Source organism: Linepithema humile, chromosome 5 (genome assembly GCF_040581485.1).
Source record: "Linepithema humile isolate Giens D197 chromosome 5, Lhum_UNIL_v1.0, whole genome shotgun sequence".
In the NCBI taxonomy this organism is placed as follows: Eukaryota; Metazoa; Arthropoda; class Insecta; order Hymenoptera; family Formicidae; genus Linepithema; species Linepithema humile.
This window is the reverse complement of record NC_090132.1, coordinates 151,863-173,210: the sequence shown is the minus strand read 5'-3', so window position 1 is coordinate 173,210 and position 21,348 is coordinate 151,863. Positions and strand designations below refer to the sequence as shown.

The window sequence follows — 21,348 nt, the reverse complement described above, 5'->3', positions numbered from 1 at the left end:
CATTTATATCTCTTTAAGAAAGAGAGATAGTGTGAGGAGAAGGGCGTGGGAAGAGGGGCAGGAAAGAGAGAGAATCTTATATTTTCTCTACCGTGCAAATGACTTGCGATGATTACTGCTGTGTATAAATGCGGAAGGAAAGTGAACCTTCCGTGACGCTGGTTCTATAAATCTTCCTATAGGTATTACACGTGCTACATTGCGCCTGTATTGTAAAGTTATAGAGAAGATAATTCCATTTTAATATTAAGTGTGTTTCCCGTTATGTTATGTAAAATTTATAATAGTATTGTATTTTTTAATTTTCTTCAATTACCAAATTGTTTTTTTATTTTTGAACAAATTGCAAATATGTATTTATATAAATTTAATTTAGGGCCTAGTGCCTAGCAAAGTCAAGCAGAAACATTAATTAGTTTCCGGAAAGAACATTAATTTGATTAATGCTCTGTTTAATGCCGTATTAAAAACAAAAGGAAGAAAAACTCATTAATGCTAATAATGTAGATTTTGATTAAATAAAATTTATATCTTCGAAAATACAGCGTTCTTATTTTGACTTACAAAAGTGGCAGTTTAATGTGATACAATCTAATACTGGGTGTAAATGGATTCCTTTTCTATTTTTGTAAATGCTTTCTTAAAAACGATTGACATATCAAAATGTTTATTATCTATTATATTAGGCAAAGAGCCATCGTTCAATATTTATGTCCATTCTCTATTGGCTGTGTCTGTTTTAACAACCGTCATACATAATATACTTGAGGCTCGTCGGATCTTGTGTCGACAACAAAAATCGCGCATTCTCGAGACATAGTGAAAGTAAGCGATTCGATTATCTACTTGAAGACAAAAAAATCGAAAAGGCAGCTACTTCGGACATCGTATCGGAAGAAAGTCAAAGTAATTCCACTAGTGCGGCCCAAGTCTCACGACTCTCCCAGTTCTCGCTTCCTTGTCTATTGTAATGGAGAATTGAGGCCTACGCATAAGAGTTTAAAATTTAGATTTGTTAATTTGTTAAACAATTAATAATAAAGAAAAAAAACACATTGATCAACTTTTTAATCTTTTAAATAAATTTTCTTGGAAACAAAGTCTTGAATAAGAAAAATTTACTTTACATTTTTTATTTATTTTTTTATATATATATATATATATATATATATATATATATATATATATATATATATATATATATATACATGATTTTTGCTATCGTATATGTCACAATATAATATATTTGTTACAAGATACATTTTATAAACAAAAGCAATACATTACAAATGGTAATTGGTTTTGTTGCTCAATCATCTAACATCGATGCAACCGGTGCATCTTCTGTGAAAGATGTTGTCGGTGAAAGGTAGTTACGATGCAAGTACTTTTCAGCATGAGAAGCGGCAGTAACCCTGAGGAAGAAAGTCAAAGTGAGACTCCACAGGTGGCGAATGCTAGTGCACACGCACCAAATGCTATGCAGACAAAATTATTCTCATGTGCATTACGAAATGCGCTTTTCCGTGTTGTATCGTGGGACGCATCTCGCCAATAAGATAAAGAAAAGCATTTGCAAAATAATGCGATATACATATATTAAAAAATATATCAGAGAGTTTTATATAATTGACACATTTTTTTGGTTTACATATACTAACAGTAAGAAAAAAAATTGAAACTGAAAAAAATATTTAATATGTTTTATTAAATGCAAAATATAATAATATTAAATTACTCCAATTATTACTACATTATTATTCGTTTTAATAAAAATTTGTTAATATTAATAATGTATGTTTTATTCAAATACATAAATATCTTAAAACTAAATAAATGATTATCAATTATACGTTATTTAGTCGTGTTAACAATTTTTCTCTGAAATGTATATCTTTTTAAAATTCAATATCATATGTATATAGTTAGCAATGTAAGAAGTAGTAGAAAGTCCATGCCCCACGCGGCAGTGATCACTTAAAAGACTCTGATCATAATTATCGAGAAAGTCATTACCGGTTCTACACTACGTATGTCGCGTGTCATCGAACACTAGTTGGTTACATATCACCTTCCGTTACTGGTATTCGCTCACATTCTATAATAAATCTATTAATTTTATACAATTTTAGAATTTTATTCGTTTTCTAAATTACATTAGTATTATGTATATTTTACACATTTCATAAATACTATACAATATTACAAATCAACATAAGTTTTAATATTTTTATTGGAGAAAATACTTGTAATTAATTTTTGTTAATTAAATTGATGATAAAAAACTTAATCTATATATAATTGACAATACTTTTTTCTTTATCAAATTTGTCGATAAGTTTACAATATAACCTGTACAAAGTATACGTCTAATTTAAAAAAGAACAACTAATGTAAACATAAAAATTTAATAATTTTTAAATTAAACAAAGAATTATGTCTTCTAGATTTTACACAGAAATATTCAAAACAAATGATAAGTCTATAAAATATTTACAGTGTTACTAATGTTTTAACATGTAACCCATACATTCTTAAAGTTAGGTGAATTGCGTTATATTTTATTATCTAGTACCTTGTTTCTTCACATTCACTAAAGTATGAACGAAGGAATCCCCACCTGAACTGAAGATGTACACGAAGGACTCCCGTACAGAGTACCGTGACTCTCTTTGTACCCCTCCTCAAAATACCTGTATGTTTAGGTGCCTGTGTGTATCTAAGCGTCTAGACGTGCAGAGGAGCATCCACTATAAAAGCCACGAATGTCATGAAGAATTCGTCAGAAGAGTGACGAACCGTAAAAAAAGACGGCGGCCGTTGTCATTTTTCCTCACATGGTGGGCCACAACCCTCATCGAGGAAACATGCGGCTTATTCTGGTCAGTGTTCATCATCGTCTATCACACCGCTTTCATTCCTCATCATTATCATGTGTCAGTGTGTCTGTGATATATGTGAGAAGGTCTCTTGAACAAAAAGTGATTCGACATTATCGATTATAAAATCGAGAAACGATCGTTTATAGGGCATTTTAGATTTTTATCAACAATACGTAACGCACGTTACAGTACGTAATGCATTTTGTGCGCGTTTTTTTACTTTTTTACTTTACGTTTAATCTTTTAACTTGATCTTCTTATTTTTTAAATTTTTTATTTCATGAAGTAAAATGTGAAACGTGAATCTTTAATAATGAAGACATTTTGTGAAACTCCAACTTTATCGTTTATTTTATAATAGTAGCAAATTTTTTCCAACACGTTATAAGTTAAATAAAACTAAAAATAAAATTTTCAAAATAAACTTAATATTCTTAAAATTTATAGATAATACAATAGATGTGTAATATAATGTTACAGATAAAATTTAACTATATTTATATGAATATCTATATCAATATCTTGAATATTTTAATGCTCAATCATTTATGAGCTTTTCAAATAATTAACAAAGAAGCAATTTTACATAATTATAATTAATGTAATACTATTTAAAAAATCTTAAACATTGTAAACGCGAATAATATCAGTTTACTATCTTCATAGTAAACTACAACAATCTTTGCATTTTGGTAGAAGTAACATTTTCCGAAGATGTCACATTTTATTTCGTATAAAAAAAAAAAAAAAAAAAAAAAACTGAACAAATTCGACACCATGATCTTGAACCACGCATAAAAGCAGCGCTGCATTAATGTAAATGGTTACAAACGAGCCGGTAAATTACTACCATTTCCAACGGCAATTGCTATAAGCGGGCATTCTTGTCACTTTTCATTTTGTGGAATGGAAAGTTGAGCAAAGGTACCGTTCGAAACTGTATCGTATTAATAAAACTCAATAGTGACGACAAAATCAAAGCCATTGGTATTCTAAAACACTTAGCGTTTTTGCATTAACTTTTTACCTCGTTTTAACACAATGTGCACAATTATGCACAATTACATAGTGTATTCCGCTACTTTACTGCAGCGTTGAAATATCTTGGACTGAGTGATTCACCAAGTTCTATTGGTACTTGAGAAATTTATTTCTATAAAAATATATGTGATGAACAATCGTCAGTGTTATTTAGAATTTGATTTTTCCTATATGACATTTTTATATTTACTTTTAATTAATTTTTATATTTTTATTAAAAAGAAATAATCTTAAATTTGCAACATTTTTAAATATTATTTTGAGATGTTTTTAAATATTATTTTGATGAGATATCTTTTATTTCGACATAAAAAAGTTTTATCATTTTAGTATTATTTAATAAAAACTAATTCTTATTTATATTCTCTCGCAAATAACCAAAAATACCTGTAGCATACCTGTAGTATATTGATTAGATAGAATAATCAAGATATCATCATCAGGATATTAATCATCAGGTAATTTTTTCACGAATCGATATCTGTACGAAATAAGATAACATAGAAGTATAAAGGGATCATATAAAGTTGCATTGAAATGAAAGTAAGCCAAGGTCATTATTAGTATGCAAATAATATGCAAATAATTATTATTGTTATGTTAATCTGAGAATAGGCAAATCTGTTTAATTAGTATATAATGACGTGTAATTATTAAATTTCTGTTGGCATTACAGCAATATCCGGTACAGTAATAGATAAACGCAGCGTTTCGCAGACACAATTTTTTGATGCTGCAAATTTTAATGTCAACCATTTAATTCAATGCTAAAATATCTCACAAAATATAAGTTATTTAGATATGCAAATATTCAAATATAAAAATATAAGTATTTGAATATTTAAATATTTGAAACATTTAATTAAGCGATCGTAGATACATGCAAAACAACAGTATAATTTAAAGTACTAAATTAAATCTATAAATCGAAAAATTTAAACATTTAAATATCACACTGATTATGGCTCATAAAATGTCTCAGACCTACGTACGTAAAGTAATTCTTTTTTCGAAACAGTAGAACGACTTTTGTAGAAGAAAAAGCAAAAAAGAAAGAGATAAGTGGGATATTAAAATACATGAAATGCATGAATATCTAAAATACATGAAAGTCTATTGCCGCAGGGTTGTGTACCGCAACGGACAATCGCCTAAGGGTAACACTTGGGAAAAAAAAGATGAATCTTGAAGCCTACTTTCCAGTTGGTACAGGTTTCACGGTCTCGATGGCCCCATCAGTGAAATACGAAGACGTGTGGGGGGGGGGGGGGAGTCGACCCAATTTGTGCCAGTGTTTACGACGACCGCGTATTCACACGCGGCGGACACTTTCATTTTTGAGAGACACGTTCTTAAAACCAACGCAAATCAACGTAGAAATCCGCAGGATTTCCGCTGTTCACGTTAAAAGATCCCCCAACGAAAAGTTGAAAAGTTGAATGACCGTCAATTGCGTAAATGCGATAATGACGAAGACGCAAAACGCTTATGAAAAAAAGACTATTAACGCGGGCGGCAGTTACGGTTCTCTTTCGTATTGTGCAATTAGGTGTCTTTGCTCTTTTACATAAACAGCCGTTAATAATGCCTTACACTTCCGGTTTAAAAGTTTTACTTTGGATTCAACTTTGAATTTATTAACCAATTTCTCAATCAAGTAACATATACACAAGTTATTTAAATAGCTCTGGATTTTTAAACCAACAAATATTATGTATTCAAACGCAATACATTTAAAAATAATCAAAAGTGTGTAATTTAATAATGCCGTGTGTACATTTAAAGTAATGATAGTCTAAATGGTGCGTTAATCGACAGGTATTTGATGAATCATCGCTTATTTTTTGAAAACTATTTTACAAAAGAGAGATGTTATAGGATATCTTTTATATAAAAAATGATTATTGCTCTAAATAGCTGATTATTATATTTTTTATCATTATTATTATTATTATTATCATATTTATCATTAGACAATAAATATTATATCTGAAAATACTTGTACGAAACATTTATGTAAATTTATTAAATAGTATTGTAAATCAATAAAAGTACATATGTGCAAAAATCTGTGTAATATTAATTAAAAAAATGTTTTCAGACAATATTATGCGGTCTCTTTGTTATCTCTACACTAGGAGAGCCGATTAGAACAAAGAGAGAGTAAGTATACAATTAGATATTGACATACATATTGTGTATGTGTGATGATATTAAGTAAAATTTGAGATATTGAACTTTTCGTTAAATTATGATAATATAAAATATAATATTTCTATAGCATATAATTTTCCATTCTAACGAAAGAAATACTGCAGGCCTCCTGTAAGCTCACAATACGGCGCACCACCAATAAGTCAGCCGTCCGATTCTTACGGTCCACCTTCAAAATCCTATGGTGCACCCTCTGATTCATACGCACCGCCTCCACCACCGTCATCTTATGGCGCACCGTCTGCGCCCTCGTCATCTTACGGCCCACCATCCGCGCCTTCTTCATCGTACGGCGCACCGCCTTCCTCATCTTACGGAGCGCCTTCGCAAAGTTACGGGGCACCATCCGGCGATCATGGATCTTTCGGCGGTGGCGATCACGGCGCAGGATCCTACGATTTCGGCGGTGGCGATCACAACGGCGGATCCTTCGGCGGTGGCGATCACAGCGGTGGATCCTTCGGCGGTGGTCACGGATCTTTCGGTGATGATCACGGATCCATCGGAGATGGTGGCGATCATCATGGATCATCGGGCGGTGATTTCGGATCTGGATCCTATGGTCCACCGAGTGGTCCACCCAGTGGATCTTACGGACCTCCGGCGCACGATCATCAACCGAAAGGTGTGTGGAAAAAGAAATTGGTATGGAAACCCGAATGGAAACAAATCTGGAAAACGGAGTCAAAGATGATTTGGAAACAAGAGTGGAAAAAGATACAGGTGCCGATTTGGAAGGAAGTCCAAGTACCTGCTTGGAAGGAAGTCAAAGTACCTGCCTGGAAAAAAGTTCAGAAGCCTATTTGGAAGGAAATCCAAGTGCCAATCTGGAAGGAAGTTCAAGTTCCAGCTTGGAAGAAAATCTGGAAGCCCGTCTGGAAAGAAGTCCAGGTCCCTGTGTGGAAAGAGGTCCAAGTGCCCGATTGGAAAAAGATATGGGTGCCAGAATGGATCAAAATCGGCATACCGGGCGAACAATACGTGGGTAAAGATCAGCACGGCTGGCAATACACTAGCCACAGTCTCTGGAAGAAAAAATTGATATGGAAGCCGGTCTGGAAGAAAATCTGGAGAACGGAAAAAAAACAGGTTTGGATAAGCGATAAAAAATTAGAATGGAAGGCTGAATGGAAGCAGATCTGGAAGACGGAGAAAAAACAAGCTTGGGCTACTGACAAGAAGTTGATCTGGCAAGAGGAGTCGGTGCAAGTATGGGTGCCCCAAAAGAAGCAGATCTGGGTCACGCAAAAGAAACAGGTGTGGAAGGATGAATGGAAAAGCAAGTGGGTTCCGGCTTGGAAGGACGTGCAAGTACCAGCTTGGAAAAAGATCTGGAAGCCTGTCTGGGAGAAAGTCTGGGTCCCCATCGAATCTCACCATGACGAGGACCATCACGGTTATAAGTAAATCATTATCGAGGGTCAGGTTTGATGGCTCGATCTTTCTTCTGCATTGCGAGGCATCTAAAGATCAAAAGGTCGATTCAAAAAATCGTCTGCGAATTATCAGCATCAGCTAACCAAGAAAGTCGGTCAAACTTTACAATATTGTGATAATGGATTGCTCGCCTGTAGACATACATTTCGAAAAAAACAAGAGGGGAGAGCCTTCGGGCTAATACGCATCGTACGAAGAAGAGAAAAGGCCTACAGCTAACAATTAGAAAGCATTGCGACGATGAAATGCACATGAAAGTGAGCGATGAAAATTTTCAATCGATCACATCAAGAACAGATAACGATTAAATCGCATATTTATCAAAGCCTATGATTCTTCATGAAATATCATACCGGCAAAAGAATTTATCATCGAGATATCATTGTGACTTATACGTAAATATGATTTAATAAAATTATCTGTAAACGTTATCTACACGGAATATATCTTGAAAGAACAACTGTGCTGACAACCAATTTTCATTGGATAAATCTGCAAAATAATACGCTTTGATTCTAAAAATAAATTTGTTAAATTTGTTAAATTAAGCTTTAAAATTAATTAGTCGAAAAACATTTATCACTCACTCAGTGGAGAACAATGTCGCAATAAATATTTACGTATTCCTCACTTATATTTGTGCATGCAAAAATAGATATTTACTTTTTTAGATTGTTTATCAGATGTTTTCTCGTTTTATTTAAACAATTTCAAATTGAATCCTTTTTCTCGTCCATTTTTTCCACACTACATACATGATTTATTGATTGCGAGCCTTGGAATGACTCCGTCCATATTAATATTATATGTAATTCATTCTTAATTTTGTAAATATCGTTTGATTATTGGGATGTGTGCTTGTTAATATTTTTTATACTTTAATAAATATTATTTTATATTATATTACGGATTAATTTAATCTCCTTTTCATATTTTAATAATAATAACTTTTTTTGCATAGTTTTTTTATAATATTATAAAATCAATATTTCAAAGAAAAAAATTAATAGAAACATTATGTAAATGTGGAAATTTGCAGTTTTAGACATGCTGAGATTAATACTCAGTCTCATTTAAAACTATTCTTTTAAATAAAAATACTTAAAGAAAATATTTACATATATAGATTTGATAAATTAATATAATAATGTTGATTAATTATTTCTAGAGTTTTATTAAAACTCATCAAATATATAAATAAATTTTTATTTTAAACAAAGTTTTATTTATAATGCATAATCAGTAAAATACAGAGTGAGGCGATAATCATTACCAATTCGAATATCTTTGAAATTATTAGAGTAGAAGAAAAATTGTCTGGTAGAAGTTAGACGATGTAGAAGCGGTTATCATATGGCACTAACATTTTCTTTCTAACAATAAGTGGAGTTGCTTTAGCTGGAGTTGGAGCTTTAAAGATTATCTTTTTTTTTTTATCACTGTTTTATGGAAATTGTTAAAGCATTTGATGCTAAAAACAAAAAATGTATTACACTTTTTAGGCTTAAAATCGAGTAACCGAGATATTACATAAGTATCAACAGAAAGATCATTCGATCTTTCTTTTGAAAAGCAAATCGACATGCTTCTGATTTGCAAAGAATGTCAGCAAAATGCAATAAGTGTTAAAGATTTGTATGCAATACAAATAGTTCGAGCTTATCTAGGAACATAAAGTAAATTCAAATCAAGTTCTTTTACACATGACAAATAATGTAATTTGTTGTTTTAAAAAATTATTTTAGTAGCTTATTATAACAAGAAAAATGTAATAGTCTAGAAAAAATGTTATAAATATAGTATTATTTATTAATTTAATATAGTGGCAGTTTATAAAAATATCTAACTCCGTATTTGTATAGAATTGATTAGCGTGCCATTCATCAAGTTTTTACCTATGTCTTCTACAACATTTATTAAAATATTGTCCGTAAACATGAATCATTCGTTTATATAGCCATTATAACTCATATTAGATGAAATATGATAACTTTCAAGATGTGCTATGCAACATGTAAGAAAAAAAAGTGAAAGAAAGATGAGGCGCAGAAGAAGCAAGACATGATGATGCTTTCTAAGGATAAGACGAGAATCGAGTGAGCAAGCATGTCTCAGGGTCTCCAGGGTCGCGAGACGAACTCACGACCTTTACTTTCTCCACGATCATGCCGAGGTAAGTGGGGGGTGATATATAAAGTCGTAAAAAAAGGCTATAATCAGAATGGAAGAGAAGACACCGGAAGTGATACAGCTGCTAAATCTCCCACGTCGGTTTAATGAGGACTTGTATGAGGTACTAAGAGACATCAAGATTTTTAATTTAGAAACAAACGTGATCGATCAATGGCCATACTTTCGGTGATTTTGCAGGTCACCAAGAATTATTTATTGATAAATTAGTAAAACGTAATAAGTCTCTTAAGAATGTATTGATAATATAATAAAAAATATCTAATAGCTATAAAAATGTTTACAATTTAAAAATAATCTATTTTTTATTTTATACCAAACATTCAAATAACATATAAAAAAAATTTTACTTGGTGAGCTAATTTCTCTTTGTCAAATTTATCAATAAATACTGCGATATATGATTTTTTTTGTAAAAACTCTAATATAAGAATTACAATTACATAACTTCTTAACTACCTAAAAAGTTATGTCTGTCAAAACCAAAAATATAAAAAAAACAAATAATAAATTAATTATTTATTTAATTTGAAATAGATTTTGCTTAAAGAAAAATTTATTTCATAATTAATCGCATAGATATATTGTAGTATAACGTAAGTAAAAAAAATTGAAAACAATAACTTTTTTTCGATATTTTTCTTAAGGAAAATTGACCAAAAAAATCTGTGATTGAAGGGAAGTGCGTTTAGTGAGAAACATTTTTAATATAGTATGCTTTTTATCAAAAAGTCATTTATTTTTCGGAGTGATCTAACGAAAGTGCGGACTTTAATAAAAAGTAAAAGTAAAATTATTTTTTTTAGGTCGAGACAACATTGAAATTGAGTCCGAAGATGCGTACAATTCTCGCGGTGAATCTTGCTTTCCTCACTGCCTCGACCTTAATTACAATCGTTCCGGAAGTCTCTCTTTATTCCTCGGCGAGACATAAATTCGCTTTCGTGCCTTTCGCCCGCAGCTGCCGGCACAAGTTCGAGTGAATTCTCTCACAAGTCAGGCTCCATTAGCATATAATGACGCGGGTTAAGCTTGAGGAAAAGCTCCGGTTAGCGGATTCGTAAGATCCGTTCGGAGAGTGAAAGTCAGAGCAGCGAATAGATATATGTATATTGCTCACAATCATACTCTGTATAATAGAACACATGTACAGCCGTTGTATAGAGATAGTAAGACAAGGAAAATGTCAATTTTTAAATATTTTTTTACAAAGTGTATAAATATTTATTATACTTAAGAATATATAGATCATATGTTGAAATAAAACCGTAAAAATATAGTTGTTTTATTATTTATTCTGCGGAAAACTTGGACACAATTTTCTGATTAATTAAAAAGTCAATTAATATTTATTACATTTACATTTACAGTTACATTTTTGTTAAATTTAAACTTTTAGATAATATTATATACCCGATTCTTGAAATTGGATAACTAACGATATTACCAAGTTAATCAAATTACTTACAAACTCAATATCTTTAAGATGTTTAATTGATTTTGTCAATCATGCTACACTGACAGAATAAATCAGCAATAAAATGGAAAAAAGGTTTGAATTGTAAATTTTAGACAAATGCAGAAAGTGGCAATTCTATAATTAAAATTCTTCATAAAGTTCATAAAGCATTAATTTGCTAAAATCAGCACGACAACATATTACGTGAGAGAAGTCTAAGAAGATTTATAGTGTTTTAATGGATTCATCAATTTGTTATTACGTTGAAATCGACGTGTTTGTATTAATTTATGCACAACAGATAATAAATCAATTTGATACGTCAAGAAACGTAACCGTGTTCTCATGCCAAATGTATTTTAAGATGATATTTTATTTCTCTCTAACTAGATCTGTAAAAAGTTATTCGAGCAATTATTTATATTAAAAAACACATCATCGATCACAACAAGTTTAAAATATTTATCTCTCTTGATTTTATTTTAAATTGCGTTCTGTACAGTACATCAATTGTTTCTCAACATTATTCTACAAATAAAATAAATGTCTGTAAAATGTGACATAAATCAAACGCTTTCGCATAATGGGTTACAAAGCATGCTTGTGCATCTACAGGTCATGCGTATCCGATCCAACTTGGAAAGTGAAATTTGATTGAATCTCTGGTTGACGAAGCATTATCTAGGTTAAATTATACGCTTAATGATCAATGTTGTAAGCAATCATTACTCGCATACTTCTTTATAACGTTATTAATATTGCATTAATATACACTAACGAAAATACATACAAATACGTATTTATCCGTATTACAAATAATTAAAAACTGTTAATTTAGTTAGTTTTTAATCACGATACTTATATGTGGGAGCATAGAATTTATGATAAATAGGTATTTATTTAAAAAATGCAAAATTATTAAAAGTTATAACTACATTACTTTTACGTTTCACAATGCGTGGTGGCGTATAAAACAAAATGATCAGAAACGTTCTTTTTGGAAGTAAGTTTTTTTGCAAAATATATCTTCTTTATTTTATTTATGTCTTTATATCTCTTTTAAAAAAGAAATTGCACTTTTTATTTTTTATCAAAAATGTATATTCTGTTTTTAAAAGAGTATCATTATGCTGCCATCTAGTAAACTACAAGATTACCTGATTCGCTTATCCATTCAAATGCATATTTGAATTACATTTCTCAAAATTTGGAAAAATGTTTATTAATCTTTTATATTTGGTTCATAATTTTGATTAAAAGTTAATTAATTAAAAAAGCAATTTTATATTGTAATTTCTTCTTTTAACCAGTTACAAGTGTTGAAGAAGTATACAACTTTCACACACATAAATAAAATGCATATTAAACGATTAATGCGATTGAAACGGCTAAGTTTTAAGTATGATTTTTTCTTTATTAATTACAATTAATAATTTAAACAAATTAGGAGAAAATACTAAAAAATTAATAAAAGAAATTTTTATAACAATTAAGTATCTCTTAAGTAGTCTTCAAGTGTGTAGAAAGTTAAAACATATCTAATTGTTATGTGTAATTCTGTTTTATATTTATTGATCGTGAGTAAAAGATTTGCAGTAAATGACGACTTTTTGCTTACTTATTAATTAGTTAAGAAACTTATCCAAATTGAATTTGATTTATATAATTGTTTATTTCTTCATTTAATTAATTACACAGCGCTTTATAAATAAGTAAATAAGCTTAATTAATAAGTACAATCGTATAAAATAAAAAAATGACAATACTTTGTAGATTGGCTGAACAAATATGCGCATGGCTAATCAGAGATAGAGTCAGGACGAATTTCACTTTCGAATCAGGCTCGTCTCAAATGCATCGTTCGGTCGAGCGATGCAACCATAACTCTCTACTCATCTGTTAAGTACAGCGGAAGGTCATTCACAGGTCGAAAACCTGCTCCCGCTGCGTTTCTCTGTTTCACACCGAACAGGGCAAGTCTCTCTACGTGCAACAGGTGCACTGCGTCTTTAATAACTCGCATGCCAATCAAGATTTCTCGAACTTCTATACATGAAAAGAAATCTTTTTCCAATTTGTTCTTATTGTTTAAATTCAAGTAATAAACTAAATTCAAAATTTTTTTCTCACATGCATATACACGCGCACGTGCAAATAAAAACAGGCTATTAAGAAAAGAATTAATGGATACTGATGCGCAACAAATGTTTAATTTAAAAATCTTGTAAAATTTATATCAATGTGACATATATAGCCGATAAAATTTGCGTCGTTTAAGTGAAACATTTTAGTCGCTTGTTGTTAGCAATACAAAACTGACCCATCAAATAATTATGCGCATATGCAAATATAATTAGATGCGCATCTACAAGTGGAACATCCGGTTGTTCCAACGTGGGTGTAGGAGAGTTTGGTGAAATCACCAAATGACGGTGACCAGCTATGTGTGATGTAAGAGCCGAACTTTGCATTTCAGCACAATTTGTCTAGTCATTGCCACACGCTTGTTCGCATAATCAAACTAAACTTCCCATACACTGAATAAGACACTGAATAAATGTATAATGTGATGTGCATAAAGAAGGGAGAAAAGGGAAAGAGGTGCATGCGTGCTTATATTCATGTAACATAAAACATACTTCCGTGGTTCTTTTTAACAAAGACACCAATCCCATATATATGTATATATAAAACAATATTTTTACATCTCATTGAAATTGACGAAAGACACATTGCTGGAACTTGGCTAGGATGCTCTACTCCGCACAGTGTATGAATTGTATCTTTGTTTTGATAATACACATTTAATTTCATAAAAATAGTAAATTACTTATTTATATCAATAATTATTCTTTTCTGGTTTTTGATAAGTTAAAAAAAGTTTTTCATCTAAGACTTTAAGAATAATTATTCCTAGAAATAGACCAGAGAAATTTAATACAAAATATTTCCTTCATGTTATGCTTTTTTTACTTGTGTTTGCAATAAATTTCTATCAAATATTTGAATTGTATATAGAAGCTAATAGACCAACGTAATTTACAGAGGAAATATGACTACGCCGCAGTATGTACGAGCAAAAGTAAAAAAACTAATTAAGTGCAAAGCACTTGAAAACCGGTTCTAAGCAGAACCAGATGCTTGATTAATTAGGTAGCAAACAAACCGAAAGAAATTGCAAAATAGCGAAAATCATTAAAACCATAATGAAAATACAAAATACACATATAATGGGCTGTAAAAAAATATCGCAGAGTTTTCAACTTTAATAATAATTTTTTTTCTTCAAATCGTAAACAATATTGTTTTCCAGGTAATGTTTAAAAAATTTGAAGGCGCAAATAGAAGATTGGAACCAGTGGAAATTGTCTTGACCTGTTTGCCATATCGGCCGACAGTTTTTACGTACATTTTTGCTTTCTAAATATTTCGACTCTCGAGATATCCAGAGATACCAAAATCTCTCAAAGCGTCTTTTTATTTATATTTGGATTACTTGTACAGCAAAACAAGTTCTTCAATATTTCGAAATTGTGATTTTATAATTGGATTCCGTTATTTAATTATGAATGCTCAATCAAAGACCGTTGTTCCAAGTGCGTAAAACGATACGTTCGGGACTTTCATCCGGATCATACTTACATTCGAAAATCTAGAGCAATCACGTAAATCACGTATAATCGTGTGAGTGAGATTTACGAAACGGACACTATATATATAAAGTATATATCGCGAGTTTTATGCACGAATCCGTCGAAACTCGCACGACTCTCTAACGGCTGACACGATTGAGAAAATTCACTTTCATCTGTGAGTCTATTCCGTCCGACTTGACGTGTTAAACGGATATATGTACTTAACGTGGTTTAACGCCTACTGTTACTTGAACGCGCCTTTGGATTTTCGATAGTACTCATGACTGCTCCCTGATATCGCTCTTGATATATTTTCCTACGAGCAAAAGCGCCAGGCACTTTCACTATCGCTAAGGAATCTCACGGTGAGATCTCCTCGTTAGATTTAATTTTCCCGCTTGAATGTCTGGTGTTATTGTCTTTGCGGTAAAAAGCGGAAAATGCGCTTGCATGCAGAGGCCATTGTCGATATGCACTTTCTCTCATGAGATGCCAGTCGTCATGAAAAGAAAATCACACAATCGTAAGCTTCGCGCAAGAATTAAACGAGAATTCAAAGATTGCTCGTAATTCTCGCTACATAACATGATCGCTTCCGGGTCATCTCTGAATTTTGCATTCTCTCCATTAAAATGTTTGTAATAATTTGCAAATTTCAATTGATCTTATTGCAATATTTACTTGATTTTGGCTTTACATACGCGCATTGCTGCTTTAAAAATACCAAACCACACAAACGACCATTATGTGTTGCAATTTTTAAACTTCTCTTCTAAGTTAACGTGTCCAATTTTATTTTTAATTATATGTGTTATTAATTTAGTTGAATCATAATTTTGATACAGATAACGTTTGAAAATAGCTAAAAATAGTTTAGCCTTTTTGCAGCAAACTTAATTAATAAAACAAACAGTTCTCCTTATACAAGTAAAAAAATTTTCTGTTATTCTAAAAAATTAAAAAACATATTAAATACCAATGTTTGACATTTTTTCTGTCTTTCCAGCAATACGTATAATCTAAAGTGAAAAGCATAACCTTGTCCCGTAACCTTGCGAGCTTGAACTTTAACGTTGAAACACATGCATGCGAATAACTAACAGGTCTGCTTGCTTGACCGGATTGTGCTCTCGATCACTTTCTCCAAACGATAATATGACTCGACTCCCTCCTCGATGTAGACCTGGTCGAGTGCCGGAAGTGGGGGTGTAGGAGAGAGAATGGAGATGGAGGAATTTCATCTGCGGGTGGTTCGACGGATCCAAATCGGTGGTGACGCTACCACCTTCCAAGAGCTGAAATTCCTCGATTTCCACCACTTGAGGTACAAATGAACCACCTCCATGACTGCTCCGAATCCGCCACCACCGTTAACACTGTCGTTTTCTTACCGTGACGCTCTTGGTGGCGATGCCTTCGGGGAGGATACGCGCCTATATAACTACGGCGTTCCAGTGATTGGACGAAGTAAGTTACGTTTTCCTGCGTCCAGGAAGCAAGAGTACGCGGCCCGAGCCCGACGGGCGGCATTGCGAGAGATATGAGGATTCGCCCGGGATGCGCGGTCAGTTTATTTCAATTTTATTTTTTCTACCGCGATTGCATCTATCGTTATCGCGTTATGTTACGCTGACGAGTGCGCTATTATCGAACTCACGTTGAGTGAATCTATCTTATTAAGCTGGATACGCGCGGTAGCATATGTAAGATTATTTCTATTTTGAATTGGATTTGATACGTTTATGTCATTAATATTTAAGCTATACAGCAAGTTATTATAAAAAAAAGACAGAGAGAAATTTGTTGTAAACATGCACCAGTATATTGATAGCGGATTCTCTGAATTTATTACTTTGTGTGAATTGGTAGAATCACACGCGCGTCAATAGTGCCTTTACACTTTCGGTTAGGTGTTTTTGAGTGAACGGATCATATCTGCACAATTGTGCATAATAACTATTAAAAAATTTTGAATTATTCAAAGAGCTTTTTACTCGATTAAAAAATTTATTTATTAATTTAAAGCTGAGTTGAAAATAAAAATTCCAAGTGTAAGGAAATGTGAGACATTATAGGTATCTAATATTCGCAAACATTAAAATTTATAAATTTTTTAGCTTTTAATTTACCAACTTTATGGGTTGCAGAACTCTTTCTCTCTCTCTCTCTCTCTCTCTCTCTCTCTCTCTCTCTCTCTCTCTCTCTCTCTCTCTCTCTCTCTCTCTCTCTCTCTCTCTCCCCCTCCCCTCCTCCCCTTCTGTCTCTTTTCCCCTCTACACACACACACACACACACACACACACACACACACACACACACTCTCTCTCTCTCTCTCTCTCTCTCTCTCTCTCTCTCTTTCCTCTTGTCTCCTTTTAAAAAACACTCAAGATTATATAAATCTTTAACCTTCGGGTTAATAAAATTGAATCTGTCACTGAAAACTTCACTTTTCGTATATAAATTCTATTTATACAATTTCTTGCTATGTACCAATAAATGTACCATTTTGACTTGTAAATATTTTGTTATTTTAATATTATTTAATTTTATATTAGTTTGTTATTAATTGTAATTAAATTTTAAAAGTTACCCCGCGCGAATCAGTAATACGTTGATATCCTTTGTTTTAATTTGCCTGTTGCAATTTTGATATAATATGATAGTATTACATAAAACTTAAAAAAAAAAAAAATTTTTTTTTTAAATAATTATTTTATTTTCAATAAATTTTTATAGTTGTGCTATTATGTTGTTTATAGGCTGCACTAGTACTACTACTGCAGGCCACTCTTGTGGCAAGCAAGGCTTTAGATCAAACGCAGTTGCAGCAGCATTTACAACGGCAAAGTCCGTACGTATAATAACTTATTTTAATAACAAAACAATAATTTATTGTTTACTTTTCGAGCATTATACATATATATTGTGCTTAATATATAATAGCAATGTATATAATACATATATAAAAAAATAGAAAAAAAAATTCCCTTTATCGTATAAAGATTCAATCTGTGAATGGATTATACAACAATTAAATTAAAAAAAATATATAAATTAAAAAAAATATTCTTTAATCTAATTATATGTTTTAAAAATACAAAATACAAAATACAAAATAAAAAATAACATTGAGAAAATTAATCCAATTTTTAAATTAAATGAATAAAAATAATAGAGCAGCATACTGTAAATACGAGACATTTTAAATCAGTTTGTTAGTTGGTAATTTCAAGGAAGCTCTTTTTCGTATGCTATAAAAAAAGATTGCAATAACTACATTAATACTAGAATAATAATTGCAATTTGTTCAATTAATATTGTTTCTTTGTGTCGCAGTACTGAAGCACAAAAACGATGGGATGGCGATTCCGGTGGTGGTTATGGTGATCATGGGGGTGGCGATGTCAGTAACTACTTTGGTGGCACCGGCGCCGGCAATCACTTTGGTGATAGCGACATTGGAGGTCATCCAAGTGGCGGTGATACCGGCGATCACTTGAGTGGTAGCGGCGATATCGGTGGGCATCATGATCATCATCACGACGAAGGATATTGGAAGAAAAAACTAGTCTGGAAGCCGGGTTGGAAGAAGATTTGGAAGCCGGCGCAAAAGCAGATCTGGAAGCCTGCGTGGAAGAAAATCTGGAAACCTATTTGGGTTCCGACGCAAAAGGCGGTGTGGAAGGAAATTCAAGTACCTGTCTGGAAGAAAATTTGGAAGCCCGTGTGGAAGGAGATTCAAGTACCGGCGTGGAAGGAAATACAAGTACCGGCCTGGAAGAAAATTTGGAAACCGATCTGGCAACCGATCAAAGTGCCTGCTTGGAAAGAAATTCAAGTGCCCGCATGGAAAAAAATCTGGAAACCTGTTTGGAAAGAGATTCAGGTAGCAGCGTGGAAAGAAATTCAAGTGCCCGCTTGGAAACAACTCTGGATTCCCGAATGGGTAAAGATCGGCGTACCGGGTGAACATTATCACGGTACGGATCATCACGGATGGCAGTACACCAGCCACGATCTTTGGAAAAAGAAATTAATCTGGAAGCCAGTGTGGAAGAAGTATTGGAAGTCGGCGAAAAAGCAGATTTGGATACCAGACAAGAAACTCGAGTGGAAGGAGGCTTGGAAACAGATTTGGAAGCCAGCGAAAAAGCAAATCTGGGTAGAGGACAAAAAGTTGGCTTGGAAGGAAGAGTGGAAACAGATTTGGAAACCAGCTAAAAAACTTATTTGGGTGGCTGATAAGAAACTTGAATGGAAAGAAGCTTGGAAGCAAATTTGGAAAACCGATAAAAAGCTCGAATGGATTCCCGACAAAAAGCTCGCTTGGAAGGAGGCATGGAAGCAGATCTGGGTGCCCGCTTGGAAAGAAATCTGGGTACCGGCATGGAAGAAAATTTGGAAACCAGTCTGGATATCCGAGTGGTTCCCCAACGAGGATCACCATCATCATCACGGCTGGGACCGCAAAGATTCGCAGATTCAGAGTACGCAAGTTGTGCCCTACAGTCCGCAAATTGTCGCGCAGAACAAGCAAACACAGCAACAACAGGCGCAACAACATCAGACGAAAGATAATCAGGTCAGATGGGACAGATCTTTTCAGGCAAATCCGCCGACAATCACGCAGGACTTGGTTCCACCGCCGGCTAATCAAAACAAAGCCAGTTTTGCATTTTCCGATCACTGATAGAGTGGCCGATCTATGTGCAAAATAATCCCGTATTTTAATCCCTAAAACAATGCTTGTACAAACATATCCACGAGATAGTATTGTAATATAAGCCGTTGTGTATATATTATGTTTTAAGATTAAGATAAGTCGCATGGAAAGCTTAAGTTACCCGAAGTTATACGACTGAAATCGATCTTTATTTTTTCCATACTCTTTGTTTTTTTTTTATATACGTGTTGTTGTCTCTACAGTTGTTAATTGATTCTGTTACGAATAAAGTTTATGAGTATTTTGTTAATTTTTTTCCGCCATTCTTATTTCACCTTAGGTCCTCGTATATATTGTAACTTAACATCGCTCGTACGTATTTGCGAAAATTATAATAAGATTTTCTTTTTTAACTTATTACAATTTAAAAATTAAAACCAAAAAGTAAAAAGAATAACACAATTGTCTATTGTGAGCTATATACAATAGTTTCGACGTATAATAGTAAATAAAAATTTTTTATGCAATATTTGCAAAGAAAATATGTATACTTGCAGTCAAACAAAATCTAATTTTTTATCGTAATATTATAAAGCAAATGTTGGCAAACATGTTAAATTAATCGATAATTTTTAATGCATTTGATATTCGTCAATTTTTAGGCAAAAATTTAATGAATGAACTAATGATAAATAAACTTAGAATATTTCTATTGGCAAGTTTTCAAGAGGAAAAAATAAATTAAACAACACCGATCAGTAATGATAAGTTAATTGATTGTTTACAAAGTACATATTTAATCTAAAAAAATTATTATTTTTTATAATCAATCACTACTCTTTTGAACAATATTTACACTCATTGAAGAGGATGGATAAACGTTAGATTTTTTCATTTATGGCTTAGACATTTTACGGCTGAAAAATTGTTTTCTTCAAAGCGTTTTGCCTGTACAAAAATAAATGTTAACTTATCTAAATACTTACTCGTTGTTCACACCTTTTAAAATAATAAATAAAAATAAATCGCTATCACTTGAACTTGCGGTGAAGATGATGCAATGCGAATACGCGCACGTATGTCTGCGAAACTGGAGAAAGTAGAATGTGTTATGAAAGGCAGGCGACCAGCATGTAGAGGACCTCAACCGTGGAGAAAGTATCCATGCACCCACACAGCAACATAAATTAATCCATGCCACTGTGCTGTTCGTCTCGGTAGGTCGCACCATATTGCGCGATGCAGACTCCGTTCAATTGATGACAACCAGATTTCACTAACGTCGACTACGAAAGAGTGAATTTTTCTTTTCAGACACGTAGCAATCGAGCGAAAGAAAACAAAAAATCGGAGAAATCATGATATATTTGCTATTCTAATATGACAGAATTGTATAGAAAATATTTTCACTTTTGTGTTTCACGTACATATTTTTATTCAATATACATTAAAGAAGCACTAAATCAGTATTTTAGAAAAATTTTAATGGTATTAACATAAAACAACGCGGAAACAATGTATCTCTCGTTATCTTATTTGTATCTTACAAGAATTTTTTTGAAATATCTATGCTTTTGACACATTATAATTATTATTTTTTTCATACTTAATAATTGCGCAAATGTGCAATATGCAATTAAGTAAATTGCATATATTCTTACTGCAAGTATTTGTTTATGATTTATTACAACTTCTCTTCTTTCAATTTTTCTTAAACTGACTCCGATAATAAATAGCTAAAGAGACCATACATTATACATTCTTAAGAAATATTTTTTCTACGTTTCTGCGTACGAAGACAGCACATTCAAATGCAAATCGTAATTT

General features: G+C 32.3%; 2 protein-coding genes across 2 annotated transcripts; both read left to right on the top strand.

Moving 5' to 3' along the window:
• The first annotated feature begins 1,216 nt into the window (after window positions 1-1,216).
• On the top strand, window positions 1,217-13,067 carry LOC105675313 (uncharacterized). The gene is made up of 3 exons (XM_067356382.1): window positions 1,217-2,882; window positions 6,025-6,086; window positions 6,242-13,067. Exons 1-3 carry the CDS (start codon window positions 2,838-2,840, stop codon window positions 7,542-7,544), a joined length of 1,410 nt encoding a protein of 469 aa, XP_067212483.1. The 5' UTR covers window positions 1,217-2,837; the 3' UTR covers window positions 7,545-13,067.
• A 2,934-nt stretch (window positions 13,068-16,001) lies between these two features.
• On the top strand, window positions 16,002-21,259 carry LOC105675310 (uncharacterized). Its single transcript, XM_012372335.2, has 3 exons — window positions 16,002-16,422; window positions 17,618-17,709; window positions 18,195-21,259. The coding sequence occupies exons 1-3, from the start codon at window positions 16,399-16,401 to the stop codon at window positions 19,546-19,548; spliced, it is 1,470 nt and encodes a 489-aa protein (XP_012227758.1). The 5' UTR covers window positions 16,002-16,398; the 3' UTR covers window positions 19,549-21,259.
• Window positions 21,260-21,348: the final 89 nt, after the last annotated feature.